Source organism: Salmo salar, chromosome 06, assembly GCF_965601325.2.
Source record: "Salmo salar chromosome 06, fSalSal1, whole genome shotgun sequence".
Classification (NCBI taxonomy): domain Eukaryota; kingdom Metazoa; phylum Chordata; class Actinopteri; order Salmoniformes; family Salmonidae; genus Salmo; species Salmo salar.
In genome coordinates, this window is record NC_138296.1 from 21,469,374 (window position 1) to 21,485,689 (window position 16,316).

Consider the following 16,316-nt stretch of genomic DNA (forward strand, 5'->3'; position numbering starts at 1 on the left):
GTATCTTATCATTTAAAAGCTTAACCTCTCGATGGTCGCCTAGGATAGGGGGCGCTACAGCGATTTTTGAAAAAAAATTGTGCCCATTTTAAACGGCCTCCTACTCAAACTCAGAAGCTAGGATATGCATATAATTAATACTTGTGGATTGAAAACACCCTAAAGTTTCTAAAACTGTTAGAATGGTGTCTGTGAGTATAACAGAACTCATATGGCAGTCAAAACCCCGAGACCGATCGTAACAGGATGTGGAATTCTGAATTGCGGACTCAACTTCAGCACCTTGCCTATAAATCACACCGTGAGCAATGGTTCATTGAGCACTTCCTATTGCTTCCACTAGATGTCCCCAGTCTTTACAAAGGGATTTGAGCCTTCTACTGTAAAAACGGAATGAATGAGACGCAGTGGAACGTGGTCACACGGAGAGGGCCATCACCATTATGACGCCGGCGCCCCTGGCTACCCTCCCCTTTCGACACGTTTTGAAACACAATGCAATCGTCCCCCTTGAATCTTATTGGAGCTCTGGTTGAAAAAGGCCCTAAAGATTTATGTTATACAACGTTTGACATGTTTGAATGAACCAAAAAAAAAATAATTAAATGGATTTTGTTGAGAGAGAAGTCCCGCAGCCGACGGAAGTTTTGGAGCAGCCTTCAGAACGCGCTAACAAGAACAAGCTATTGGGACGTAAAGGATTAACCTTTTCGAACGAAAATACATTTATTGTGGACCTGGGATTCCTGGAAGTGCTTTCTGATAAAGATAATCAAAGGTAAGGGATTATTGACAATAGTATACAAGAGTAGATTTGATATGCGATTGTTCCAAGATGGCGCTGACCTGTAACGGTAGCCTATTTTTCTGAGTATCGCATCCCCTTTTATTGCAAAGTGTGATTACCCAGTAAAGTTATTTTTAAATCTGGCATTACAGGTGCTTTCAAGAGATATTCATCTATAAATCTTAGAATGACAATATTACATTTTAAAAATGTTTTCGAATAGTAATTTAGTAAATGGTAGCGCTGTTTCACCGGATGCATTTGAGGGAAAATAGTTAGTCAACGTCACGCACCGATGTAAAATGCTGTTTTTATATATAAATATGAACTTTATCGAACAAAAGAATGCATGTATTGTGTAACATGATGTCCTAGGTGTGTCATCTGATGAAGATTGTCAAAGGTTAGTGCTGCATTTAGCTGTTCTTTGGTTATTTGTGATGCATGTGGTTGGTCGGAAAATGGCTATGTGGCTACTTTTACGATATACTCCTCTAACATAATCTAATGTTTTGCTTTTGCTGTAAAGCCTTTTTGAAATCGGACAACGTGGTTCGATTCAGGAGAGGTGTATCTATAAAACGATATAACATAGTCCTATATTTGAAAAAATATATATATTAAATTTTGTTATGCTAATGGCGATAGGATTTTTCGCTGGATGGGACGGAGCCCGACCAGGGGTTAAATTCTTGTTAATCTAACTGCATTGTCCGACTTACAATAGGCTTTACAGCGAAAGCATATCATGCGATTGTTTGAGGATGGTGCCCCACAACACATTTTTCAACCAGCATAGGCTTCATGAAATCACAAATAGCGATTAAATAAATCACTTACTTTTGAAAATCTTCCTCTGTTTGCAATCCCAAGGGTCCCAGCTGTAACATGAGTGGTCGTTTTGTTAGATAAAATCCTTATTTATATCCCATAAGGTCTGTTTAGTTGGCGCCATCGATTTCACTAATCCACTCTTTCAACATGCAGATAAAGGAATCCAAAAAGCTACTGCTAAACTTTGTTCAAACAAGTCAAACTACGTTTCTATTTCATCCTCAGGTACCCTAAAATGTAAATGAACTATAATATTTCATACAGAAAGAAGTATGTTCAATAGAAAAGTGAAATTGGCAGGGGCGTGTCATGTCGCCCACAAACTGATTTTCCACTGAGACTCTTTGTACCAAAACTCAAAATTCTTACTAATTTTGTAAGAAACAAGCCTGAGACCTTCAACAAAGACTGTTGACATCTAGTGGAAGCCATAGGAATTGCAATCTGGGAGAGAATTGCATAGGACCCATAGCTTTCCATTATAAGAGCCTGGGACCTAAAACAAAAATAATTCCAGTTGGTTTTTCTTTGGGTTTTTGACTACCATATCAGTTGTGTTAGTTTCATACGTTATTTTAACATTTCTACAAACTTCAGTGTTTTCTATCCAATGCTACCAATTATATGCATATCCTGGCTTCTGGACCTGAGTAACAGGCAGTTTACTTTGGGCACGTCAGTCAGGCGGAAATTCATGAAAATAGACCCTAACCCTAAGAAGTTATTAATGATAGCTCAAATACTTGAGGCTTTTCTTTAACCTCACTAGGGTAGGGGGCAGCATTAGGAATTTTGGATGGAAAGCGTGCCCAAAGTGAACTGCCTGCTACTCAGGTCCAGAAGCTAGGATATGCATATAATTGGTAGATTTGGATAGAAAACACAGTTTCCAAAATTGTTAAAATAATGTCTGTGAGTATAACAGAACTGATATGGCAGGCGAAAACCTGAGGAAAATCCATCCAGGAAGTGCTATTATTTTGAAATGCCTGTTTTTCCATTGAAAGCCTATTCACCATACAAAGACTTATGACCCAGTTCACGATCCCGATGGCTTCCACTACATGTGGCCAGTCTTTAGGCATTGTTTCAGGCTTTTACTCTGAAAAATGAGGGAGAAACACCACTTTCAATGAGAGGACAGTGGAAATTTCCAGACATGAGTCCTGCGCATGACCGGGAGTGTGCCTTTATTGTTTTTCCTTTCCTATTGACGAAGCTATTGTCTGGTTGAAATATCGATTATTTATGATAAAAACAACCTGAGGATTGATTATAAACATCGTTTGACATGTTTCTACAAACTTTTATGGTACTTTGTTAATTTTTCCTTTGTCTGTGTTGTGACCGCGCTTTGTTCCAATGGATTACTGAACAAAACGCACCAACAAAACGGAGGTTTTTGAATATAAAGAGGGACTTTATCGAACAAAATGAACATTTATTGTGTAATATGGAGTCTTGGGAGTGCAGTGATATGAAGATCATCAAAGGTAAGTGATACATTTTATCGCTATTTCTGACTTCTGTTACTCCTCTTCTTGGCTGCTAACTGTAATGATTTGTCTGCTGGGCGCTGTTCTCAGATAATCGCATGGTTTGCTTTCACCATAACGTCTTTTTGAAATCTGACACCGTGGTTGGATTAACAAGAAGTTAATCTTTAAACCGATGTATAACACTTGAATTTTTATAATGAGTATTTCTGTTTTTGAATTTGGCGCTCTGCAATTTCACTGGATGTTAGCCAGGTGGGACGGTAGCGTCCCACACCCCCTAGAGAGGTTAAGTAATATAAACTCTGGGATGAGACTTATTTGATGTTAGCAGGAGTAGAATGACCTCTTTTATACTCTTGAAGGGATGTATCTTCCACTTAAGTTAATGCATTGATATCAGTAGGATTTTCACCATGTGTCTCTAAAGCCCCTAATCATGCTGTTATTGGAGTCTTCCTCCTGAGCAATCACACCATTTACTTCCATTCCCTGGGTCTAAAATCAAATCTATTACAGCAATTATCTAACTGTGTGAACACAATGGTACCGTTCTGTTAGTCCACAAGGCCCATTAGGCAACAGGCACATTAGGCTTGGAATAGTTACTATCTTTTGATTTATGTTGTTATTTCTTTGACTCTGAGATTTACTGGGCAAAAGCATGTTTTATGTGCTCAAGTGTTTATTTGCCCAGTTTATATGGTGTCTTGGACAGGAAGTGGTCATCTTGTCATAGCTACTGTATGTTTTTCAATGACTCGTTGACTTTTCTCTCTCCCTCTTTTGTCATCCCTCATCTTTCTTGCTATTTTTCTGTCTTTCATTCGATCTCTCTTCTTTCCTTTTTCACATATTCATCATTCTCTCCCTCCCCCCCTCTCTCTCCCTCTCCCTCTCTTATCCCTCTATCCCCTCAGTGGCTCACTGTGCGTCGTCCAGACAGATCATTTCTCACTGGAAGAACTGCACGCGGCATGACTGTCCCGTCTGCCTGCCGCTGAAGAACGCCAGCGACAAAAGGAACCAGCAGCGTGAGTACCCCTAGGACCCTTTAGTCCATCACACGTGTGTGTGTGTGTGTGTGTGTGTGTGTGTGTGTGTGTGTGTGTGTGTGTGTGTGAGACGTTGGGTATTGTGTAATATCCTCCCATACAGGTGTTTTGGCATTAGCATAGCCATTCAAGTAGATACAGTGCATTCGGAAGGTATTCAAAACCCTTTTTCCACATTTTGTTACGTTACAGCCATATCCTAAAATTGATTCAATTGTTTTGTTTCCCCATCGATCTACACTCAATACCCCATTTTTGCAAATGTATTTTAAAAACATAATGGAAATATAGCATTTACATAAGTATTCAGACCCTTCAATGCTGCAGAATGTTTTTGGTTACCTTCCCCAGATCTGTGTCTCAACACATTCTTGTCTCAGAGCTCTACGGACAATTCTTTCGACCTCATGCCTGGTTTTTCTCTGACATGTACTGTCAACTGTGGGACTTTATATAGACAGGTGTGTGCCTTTCCAAATCTTGTCCAATCAATTGAATTCACCAAAGGTGGACTCCAATCAAGTTATAGAAACATCTCAAGGATGCGGGTATTGTGTGTAGATTGAGTTAATGCTGTAAAGTAACAAAATGGGGAAAAAGTCCAGGGGTCTGAATACTTTCCGAACGCACTGTAGATAAACCGGTTGTCGCCCCTCAGCAAGTTTTCATACAGAAATCGGTCTCCTCAGTCATTATTACATCTGCCACATTACATTTCATTTTATTTTATTTGCATATTGTAGGCACAGATACAAAAACTTTGACACATTGAATTTACAACCGATCCATTGCACACCCTAACACAATTTAGCTATAAATTATTTGCGATGTAAATCAAATTTAATTTGTCACATGCACCGAATACAACAGGTGTAGACCTTACAGTGAAATGCATACATTGTTGGTTAAGGGCTTGTATGTAAGTAAAAAAAAATAGATATATTTTTTTTTACAATGCAATTGAATTGTCAACAGAGAAGCATGCTGAGCTGAGAGGGTTGAACCATAGTGAGTGAGCGAGTGAAGTTTTCAGTGGCGCCACCTGCAGGCCTTATCCCTAGCTGTGCTCTGTGCTCGCTCTGTGCTGGCTATAAAGGATTCCTGTAGAATGCTGGGCCTGTAATCTGACACCCTGGGGGAGGGGCTCCGGAGTTTCTATCTGTGGAGGAGGGGCTCAGGGGGAGAACTCTCTCTGATTGGCCAGAAAACCAGTGATAGATTTAAATCCCCCACAGAGGCAACCTGCATATGCACTCTGCCTGTCACAGATCAACATACAGTAAGGCATAGAGCTGTAGTAGGATCTTTGGGTGGAAGCGGATAAATATTTTTTTAGATCATAAAAATGTAGGCGTTACAATTTTGTTTTGTTTAACAACTGAGTTTTTTTATGACTTCTATGAGAGAAATAATTGACTTAGTCTTTGCCAATAAGTAGATTGCTTTTCATCAAACGTAACATACGGCAGACCTTTTCTGGAAGGGCATACTAATGATTTATTAACATAGGCCCAAGCCAAGTCCTAACTGTAGTTCTGTTTGTTGTCAATGAGAACTGGGGGAGAACGGTGAGTTATGTGCAGTTGGGCTTCATCGCTAGTGTTCATAATTACTCACATCTCCCTCTCCACTTCCCCCCTCCCTCTTCAATTTGATACAAAAGTAATTGTATTGCCAAAGCAACAAGGTTTCTCTTTGAAATGTTTCAAAAATGTCTCCGCTCTCTCTTCAGCCATGGTGGGTTCGCCCGGCGCCAGCCTACAGAGTGCCATCAATGCCACGGTGGGCACGGGCCCTCCCGGCAGCTCCCCGGGTTCCTCCATGAACAGTGGCGGTGCCAGCAGCGGGCACATCGACCCCAGTTCCATGCAGCGGGCCTACGCTGCCCTGGGCCTGCCCTACGGTAACCAGTCCCCTGCTCAGGGACAGGGAGGACCTGGAGGACAGAACACAGCCCAGGGAGGGCAGCAGCTACGCTCCATCAATGCACTAGGTAAGAATGTTGTGGTCTCATTGGAGTTTTAGGCTAGGTTACTGTAAAGCACTTGAGGACAATAGGATAAGAGCATCTGCTGAATGACTAAATTGTAAATGTAAAAATGGGTTGATAGATGCATACGATTGATTCAACTGAATTGAATTTTGGGTTTGCAAATATGCACAATTTGAAATCCCAGACACATGAAATAGTTATTTAAAACCAATGATTGGTTTGTTTGATTGGTTGGTTGACTCGTTAATTCATTTTGGTATAGTTCTCTGTATAAGGGTCCCGTGTGATGAGTCGAAGGGGTTATAGCGAGGGTATTGGTCACTGTTTTGGTGGTAATGCTGCCTCTGGTTGGCTGTGTTCTCTCCCAGGCACTAACATGAACATGGCCGGAGGAGGGGTGGGCGTGCCCTCAGAGACCGGCATGCTCTCGGACTCATCGCTCCCCTCGTCGCTCAACAAGTGAGTCCGCTCACCCATTTGGATTGTCTCTCTGAAATCTGTGCCCTAGATCACTCCAACTGGGTGGTACAAAGCTGGGCCCACTACGGTGTACAACAGCACTCACCATTTTTACAATGAGCTCCAAAAGTATTGGGATAGTGACCATTTTTTTGTTTTGTCTCTGTACTCCAGCACTTTGTAATTGAAATGATCAAATGACTGAGGTTAAAGTGCGGACTGTCAGCTTTAATTTGAAGGTATTTTCATCCATATCGGGTGAACCGTTTTAGAAATTACAGCACTTGTTGTACATAGTCCTCCCTGTTTTAGGGGAACAAAAATATTAGGACTAATTCACTTATGTGTTTTAAGGTAGTCAAAAGTGTATTATTTGGTCCCATATTCCTAGCATGCAATGATTGCATTAAGCTTGTGACAACAAATTTGGTGGATGCATTTGCTGTTTGTTTTGTTTGTGTTCCAGATGAGTTTGTGCCAAATAGAAATGAATGGTAAGTAATGTATTGTCATTTTGGAGTCACTTTGATTGTAAATAAGAATAGAATATGTTTCTAGAGACGTATACATTAATGTGGATGCTAGTATGATTACGGATAGTCCTGAATGAATCGTGAATAATGATTGAGAAAGTTAGTCGCACAAATATCATGCCTTCTTGACATGCCAACCTCTTACCATTACAATAACAGGGGAGGTTAGCATTTTATATCATAACCCCAAGACATGCTAACCTCTCACCATTACAATAACAGGGGAGGTTAGCATTTTATATCATAACCCCAAGACATGCTAACCTCTCACCATTACAATAACAGGGGAGGTTAGCATTTTATATCATAACCCCAAGACATGCTAACCTCTCACCATTACAATAACAGGGGAGGTTAGCATTTTATATTACATTTACATTTTTAGTCATTTAGCAGACGCTCTTATCCAGAGCGACTTACAGTAGTGAATGCATACATTTCATTTCATGCATTTTTTTTGTACTGGCCCCCCATGGGAATCGAACCCACAACCCTGGCATTGCACACACCATGCTCTACCAACTGAGCCACAGGGAAGGCCCAATATCATACCCCCAAGACATGCTAACCTCTCACCATTACAATAACGGGAGGATAGCATTTTATATCATACCCCCAAGACATGCTAACCTCTCACCATTACAATAACAGGGGAGGATAGCATTTCATATCATACCCCCAAGACATGCTAACCTCTCACCATTACAATAACAGGGGAGGATAGCATTTTATATCCTAACCCCAAGACATGCTAACCTCTCACCATTACAATAACAGGGGAGGTTAGCATTTTATATCATACCCCCAAGACATGCTAACCTCTCACCATTACAATAACAGGGGAGGTTAGCATTTTTATGGGGGTATGATATTTGTGCATCTAACCTTCTCACTAATCATTATTTACAGTTCATTCAGGACTCTCCGTTATCATGGTAGAATCCACATTAATGTAGATGTGTTTAGAAGCATATTCTATTCTTATTTACAAGTGACTCCAAAATGACACTACATTATTTACCATTCATTTTATTCAGACCCCTTCACCTTTTCCACATTTTGTTACAACACAACCTTATTCTAAAATGTAGTAATTAAAAACATTTCCTCATCAATCTACACACAATATCCCATAATGGCAAAGTGAAAACCATTTTATAAAAAAATAATACCTTTTAGTATTCAGACCTTTTTGCTAAGAGACTTGAAATTGAGCTCATGTGCATGCATCCTGTTTCCATTGATCATCGTTGAAATGTTTCTACAACTTGATTTGAGTTTATTTGGAAAGGCGCACACCTGTCTATATAAGGTCCCACAGTTGACAGTGCATGTCAGCAAAAGACAAGCCATGAGGTTGAAGGAGTTGTCGCTTAGCTCCTTGACAGGATTGTGTTAAGGCACAGATCTGGGGAAGGGTACCTAAAAATTCTGCAGCATTGAAGGTCCCCAAAAACACAGTGGCCTCCATCATTCTTAAATGGAAGAAGTTTGGAACCACCAAGACTCTTCCTAGAGCTGGCCGCCTGACCAAACTGGGCAATTTTAACATCTTGACCATGTTCTGTTATAATATCCACCCTGCACAGCCAGAAGAGGACTGGCCACCCCTCATAGCCTGGTTCCTCTCTAGGTTTCTTCCTAGGTTTTGGCCTTTCTGGGGAGTTTTTCCTAGGGAGTTTTTCCTAGCCACCGTGCTTCTTTCACATGCATTGCTTGCTGTTTGGGGTTTTAGGCTGGGTTTCTGTACAGCACTTTGAGATATCAGCTGATGTACGAAGGGCTATATAAATACATTTGATTTGATTTTGATTTGAATCGGGGGAGAAGGGCTAGGGCTTGATGGCCTAAAAATCATACCTGGTTTTTTCTTTTTTCCAGATGTATGGGTGATTCACGATATCTATACATTTCAAACAGTCTGCAATAATCTAATGAATTCAGGTATTGTGAGGTTATACCTATACTAAATATAAGCCTTCCACAACCATAAGACACACTAATAAGTTAATTATTTGGTCAAAATAGTTGGCTAATAGTTGAGTAGCCAGCTAATATTTATATTTCAAGTTGAGCCAACGTGTATCTATTTGCTAGATAACAAGGTAGGACAGTTGAATTGCTATGAACACACCCTTCTGTCCGTCTCCAACTGTTTGAGCAGCATGTTAGCCTGTCCACTTTGTTCAAATGTTGAAATCAAGTGGCCTACCTTATTTCTCAGAATGAGAGCGATTTGCTAATTCCTTGTGTTTTATGCTTATTGCAAGTTTATAAAAGACTAGACAGCTAGTATAATAGACTGACTAAAGTGTTGCTAACGGTACGTGGTACCACAATGCCGTGCGTGCCAAACTGAGCATTCATTTTCCTGAATCGGTGTTCATTCATACTCTTGTTTTAGTAGTGTCTGCTCTGCACGCAATTTGAGTAGTTGAGACATACAAAGGATATTGTTAGAAATGTAACTTCTGTATTATTCTCTGGTGTAAATGGGAAGGTGCACAGAGGAGCGAAACAAACCAGACCAAAAATACAACACGAGAACAAGAGGACATAAATGCTCATAAAAACAAAAAAGAACGAAACCTTCATCCTTGCGATACAGGCATTTGGAATATCGCGCAAAAACATACATTCGAATTAATCAAATTAATTTGATATACCGCCCAGCCATAAGAAGGGCCTTGGTCAGGGCGGTGACCAAGAACCCGATGGGCACTCTGACAGAGCTCCAGAGTTCCTCTATGGAGTTGGGAGAACCTTCCAGAATAACAACCATCTCTGCGGCATTCCACCAATCAGGTCTTTATAGTTGTGGCCAGGCGGAAGCCACTCCTCAGTAAAAGGCACATGCCAGCCCTCCTCGGTAAAAGGCACCTAAAGGAGACTCAGACCATGAGAAACAAGATTCTCTGGTCTGATGAATGCCAAGCGTCACGTCTTGAGGAAACCAGGCACCGCTCATCACTTGGACAATACCATCCCTACAATGAAGTATGGTGGTGGCAGCATCATGCTGTGGGGATGTTTTTCCAGCAGTAGGGACTGGGAGACTGGTCAGGATGGAGGGAAAGATGAACAGCTCAAAGTACAGAGAGATCCTTGATGAAAACCTGCTCCAGAGAGCTCAGGACCTCAGACTGGGGCGACGATTCACCTTCCAACAGGACAACGACCCTAAGCACACAGCCAAGATAATGCAGAAGTGGCTTCAGGACAAGTCTCTGAATGTCCTTGAGTGGCCCAGCCACAAAAAGTGAAGGTCTGAATACTTTGGTTCACCCGATATGGATGATAATTCCCTCAAATTAAAGCTGACAGTCTGCATTCTAACCTCAGTCATTGTACAGAGCCGAAACAACAAACAATGTGTCACTGTTCCAATACTTTTGGAGCTCACTGTATATTCTATTAAAATAGTAGCTTTCATGAGGAAGAAAAAACATCTGCACAAAAACATCTGTTTTCGGCTTAGTTCTAGTGAAACACGTCAATTCTGGTCTTCATTTTTAAAAGTTTGAAAAATCTGGCTCTTTTTACCCTTAGCGGTTCTACTGTGCCATTGAAATCACCTTGAAGGTGCCTCTACATCATCTCAAAGGGAAGAGTTTGGTATGAAATCCACTCCCTTGTAGATGTGATGGGTGGTACCACCTCGGCTTACTATAAAAGCAGGTGACAGCGAGCTTTATTTGACAATGGTCTTGGTAAGTGGAGTGTGCCAATCAATATATTTTGCGTGACTCTTCCTTGACTAGACCACTATTCAAAAGGCAGTAAGGCACATTTCCGCATATGACCAAATTAAACGTTTTTGCTTACTGTTTCATACACATCTACATGATTAACCAAGGAAAAATATATATGTGGGCTATGAGGATTATACGTTTATATTCATAGCTACATCCATCGTAACAAGAAATAGATGACAATGGTCATGTCAACTCATCTTTTTTTCGCAATGACTGACTGGTGGCACAGTGCGCTAAAACAGTTGGCTCATATTTCAATGGTTGTGAGTTGTAATCCTACATGTGGCAGATATATTTATAAATCCTTTATTTACAGTATTCATCCCGTGCCCACACACTTCTAGTTCTGAAAAGTGAAAGCATACCTGTGAGACTGGTCGGCCTGGTAGTAGTTGTAGGTTTTTATACACTACCCAAGACCAACCTGGGAGTTAATTTGATCATTGGAAAAATAGTTACTGCAGTGCTGATTGAGTTGAGCCCCATACCTTAATTTTCAAGGTGATGACTGCACTTTTCCCAACACAATACTGCAAAGAATGTTTCCACATTTCAGATATTTCTTTACGCCCTGAGGGAAATTGGAACTTACTCCGCACGCGCCGATAGATGTCAGGAACTCCCCACCTTACCACTGAGTTAACAGGGCAGATAGATGTCAGGAACTCCCCACCTTACCACTGAGTTAACAGGGCAGATGGATGTCAGGAACTCACCACCTTACCACTGAGTTAACAGGGCAGATGTCAGGAACTCCCCACCTTACCACTGAGTTAACAGGGCAGATAGATGTCAGGAACTCCCCACCTTACCACTGAGTTAACAGGGCAGATGGATGTCAGGAACTCACCACCTTACCACTGAGTTAACAGGGCAGATGTCAGGAACTCCCCACCTTACCACTGAGTTAACAGGGCAGATAGATGTCAGGAACTCCCCACCTTACCACTGAGTTAACAGGGCAGATGGATGTCAGGAACTCACCACCTTACCACTGAGTTAACAGGGCAGATAGATGTCAGGAACTCACCACCTTACCACTGAGTTAACAGGGCAGATAGATGTCAGGAACTCCCCACCTTACCACTGAGTTAACAGGGCAGATAGATGTCAGGAACTCCCCACCTTACCACTGAGTTAACAGGGCAGATGGATGTCAGGAACTCACCACTGAGTTAACAGGGCAGAGCCATTTTTGCTCGCAATGCACACAATGTTATCAGAGCGTGCCAGTGGATTTCTGGTAAGTATACTTTAGTGAGAAAGTGTTGGGATCAGGTACAACTGTTTACCCAACCCCAAAATGAATATTTAAGAGCAATTCCCCACCACTTCTCACCTGAATGCGTTGTTTGAATATATAAAAGGGTTGGGAAAAGGCTGAAATTGGGGTTAAATCCCTGATTTACAATGCCACTATCTACTCAGTTACTTGACACAGCATTACACAAGTTATTCTCTCATAGTTACCTTGGTGTTACTCTTATGATGACATGTTTCCTAAGCGGTCTTGCTCTCCTCTCTTCGTCCTCCAGTCAGTTGATGCCAGACGGGTTGGGCATGGGGGGCATGGGCAACCTGCCGGGCGCCAACCCTCTCTCTGCCTCGGGGGTGAGGAAGACGTGGCACGAGCACGTCACTCAGGACCTACGCACCCACCTGGTGCACAAACTGTAAGTACCACCAAGATGCTTGCATTCTCTTCCTTCAATGTTTTTTCTCCTCAATGACCATGAATCTATCGGGGTTTAATAGGTGGATAACCCACATGGTTTTGCCACCATAGGGCTAAGGGTATAGGAGTTGATTTGGGATTGGCCCACTGTGTTCACTTACCTCGCCCGTTCAGATCAGTGTTATGAAAGGAAAAGCAATTTTCTGATTGAGGTTGCCGCTACCTCAACTCACTCTTTAATTCTCCCTTTATGCTGTCCCACTTTCCCTCCACCATCCCTTCCTTCTTCTCCCTGTCCTCCTCCAGAGTACAAGCCATATTCCCCACCCCAGACCCCGCAGCACTGAAGGATCGGCGGATGGAGAACCTGGTGGCGTACGCTAGGAAGGTGGAAGGGGACATGTACCAGTCTGCCAACAGCAGGGTAATGAACTTCAGTGGAGGCTGCTGAGGGGAGGACAGCTCATAATGGCTGGAACCGAGCAAATGGAATGGCATCAAACACATTGAAGCTATGTGTTTGATGTATTTGATACCATTCCGCTCCAGCCATTACCAAGAGCCTGTCCTCCCCCAATTAAGGTGCCACCAACCTCCTGTGATGAACTCACTACTGCTTGAAACGCCAACATAGGCTGCATTCCAATCTCCACCCTTCTCCCTTAGTGTGCACTTGAAGTAGCTGATATAACATTCAATATAGTAAACAAAATATATGCTCAACAAAAATATAAATGCAACATACAACAATTTCAGCTGTTTTACTGAGTTACAGTTCAAATCAGGAAATCAGTCAATTTAAATAAATAAATTAGGCCCTCATCTATGGATTTCAAGTGACTAGGCAGGGGAGCAGACATGGGTGGGCCTGGCATAGGACATAGGCCCACCTATTGGGGAACTAGGCCCAGCCAATCAAATTTAGTTTTTCCCCAAAAAGGGGCTTTATTACAGACAGAAATACTCATCAGTTTCATCAGCTGTGCAGGTGGCTGGTCTCAGATGATCCCGCAGGTGAAAAAGCCGGATGTGGAGGTCCTGGGCTGACGTGGTTACACGTGGTCTCCGGTTGTAAGGGCGGTTGGACGTACTGTCAAATTCTCTGAAACGACAGGTGGCTTATGGTAGAGAAATGAATTTCAATTCTCTGGCAACAGCTTTGGTGGACATTCCTGCAGTCAGCATGCCAATTGTACCCTCCCTCAAAACCTGAGACGTCTGTGGCATTGTGTTGTGTGACAAAACGGCACATTTTAGTGACCTTTTATTGTCCCCAGCACAAGGTGCACCTGTGTAATGATCATACTGTTTAATCAGCTTCTTGATATGGAACACCTGTCACGTGGATGGATTATCTTGGCAATGGAGCAATGCTCACCAACATGGATGTAAACCCATTTGTTCGCAAAATTTGAGGAAAATAAGCTTTTTGTGCGTATGGAACATTTCTGGGATCTTTTATTTCAGCTCATGAAACATGGGGCCAACACTTTACATGTTGCGTTTATATTTTTGTTCAGTATACGTTATTTCTAATCTCGTGTTGTCAATTTCTGCAGGACGAGTATTACCACTTCCTGGCAGAGAAGATCTATAAGATCCAGAAGGAGTTGGAGGAGAAGAGGCGCTCGCGGCTCCAGAAGCAGCCTGGCCCCATGGCAGTGGGGGGCCCAGGGGCCCAGCAGCAGCCTGGCATGCCCCCTCAGCCGAACTCCATGGGTCCTGGCCAGTCCCCACGGCCAGCCAGTGAGTACCCTCCTCCCTGAACCTCTGGAGACCCCTCCCTCTATTGAAGGAGGGAGCAACATAATCACTTATGTTTATTATCATCCTATTACCATGTGTGGGGCCAACCCTTCTTTTTATCAGTCATGCATTAACAGTGGAAATTTGACTTAAGTGTAAGTTAGCATTTGGGCCTATAACAGGATAATGATATGTTTGGTTGAAGTAGGTGTTTGCGCTGTAATTAGCTAATTTGGAAGCTTTGGTATATGACATGTTGACCACCTCTCATCCTCCTCTCTTTCAGATGGATCTGTGCCCAACGTGCCAAATCAGATCATGCCTCGCATGCAGGTGTCTCAAGGTACCAGTCCTTCTCCTACACTTCAACACTTGTTTCTCATCCTCCTTTCATCCAGACACAGTCAACTGCTCAGTGACTGTCAACCCCCCGGGTAGCCAGTTGATTATATACTATAATCACTAACATAGTAAAGGGTAAATACTCCCAATGTGTAAATGGTTTATTCAGAAACTGTTTCTCCATAAATGTTTATTTACATAATTAGAGCCAGTGTTTCTTCTGTATTCATTTAAAAAGCTAAAAGAATGAAACCAATAAAATAAACAATGAATTTTGGAGTACTTTTGCAATGGCTGAATTACTGACCGGGCATGCGGGGCATATGCCCAGGGGCCCCGATTTTTGCACAAGAACACAGAATTAGTCATGGCAAAATGAGTAGAATTGCAATAAATTAGCTTTCACGCAGCAACATGTTCTGTCAGCTCCATGACAAAATGTGTAGATTTGCTGAAAGAATTGCTTTATAATTGTACATTTTTTCTCTTGGCTCCTTGGGGAAAAAAGTAGCCACTTTTTGATCCAGAAAAAACCTTGCTTATTGCTAATAAAACACCTGCCTGATAATATGGAATGGTGCTATGTATATGTTTTTACCAATATGCTATTGGGCTCATCATGGTGTCTGCACAATTTTGGAGTAGAATGTATTTTTAAAGTCACTGTAAATGACATTAGTCATTCTACAAAAAATATCCTGGGGTGGCACCCCCCGCCCCTTTGACTTTTTCCACCGCAAAACAAATTATAGTGGAAACACTAACAGGAAATTAACAAATTTGTGAAAAGTTATGACTTAGCACCTAACTGACTCAGTGGCTCCTTCACCTGCTCATCAGATAGGATTATTAACCTCTATGGGCTAGGTGGGACGCTAGCGTGCCACCCGTGGTGCACTCCATCAACAGCAGGTGCATTTCAAGAGCGGCAAATTTGAATCCAAATAAATGTCAAAATTCAAATTTTTCAAACATACAACTATTTTACACCCTTTGAAAGATAAACATCTCCTTAATCTAACCACGTTTTACGATTTCAAAAAGGTTTTACGGCGAAAGCATAAATTTAGAGTATGTTAGGACAGTACATTTACAAGAGTTGTGTGTAATGTTTTGTCAATTCAAAGACAGGGTCACCAAAACCATAAAACCAGCTAAAATGATGCACTAACCTTTTACAATCTCCATCAGATGACACTCCTAGGACATTATGTTAGACAATGCATGCATTTTTAGTTCTATCAAGTTCATATTTATATCCAAAAACAGCGTTTTACTATGGCATTGATGTTGAGGAAATCGTTTCCCTCCAACAACCGGCAGTCAAGTCAGCGTCACAAATTAAATAATTAAAATTAGAAAACATTGGTAAAATATTATATTGTCATTTAAAGAATTATAGATTTACATCTCTTGAACGCAATCAACTTGCCAGATTTAAAAATAACCTTACTGGGAAATCACACTTTGCAATAATCTGAGCACTGCGCCCAGAAAAATACGCGTTGCGATACAGACTAGACGTCATGTTGGGGAGATCTAAAATCGAAAATACTATGTAAATAATCCATTACCTTTGATTCTCTTCATCAGATGTCACTTCCAGGTATCACAGGTCCATAACGAATGTAGTTTTGTTCA

General features: G+C 41.7%; 1 protein-coding gene across 1 annotated transcript in view; it reads left to right on the forward strand.

Annotated features, from left to right (window-relative positions):
• Positions 1-16,316, forward strand: part of LOC106606488 (CREB-binding protein) — an 82,292-nt gene that overhangs the window by 40,666 nt on the left and 25,310 nt on the right. The window contains 7 exon segments of the mRNA XM_045719878.2: positions 4,038-4,151; positions 5,905-6,165; positions 6,534-6,624; positions 12,448-12,585; positions 12,894-13,011; positions 14,147-14,333; positions 14,620-14,676. Of these exon segments, the coding sequence (XP_045575834.2) occupies positions 4,038-4,151; positions 5,905-6,165; positions 6,534-6,624; positions 12,448-12,585; positions 12,894-13,011; positions 14,147-14,333; positions 14,620-14,676 (966 nt within the window).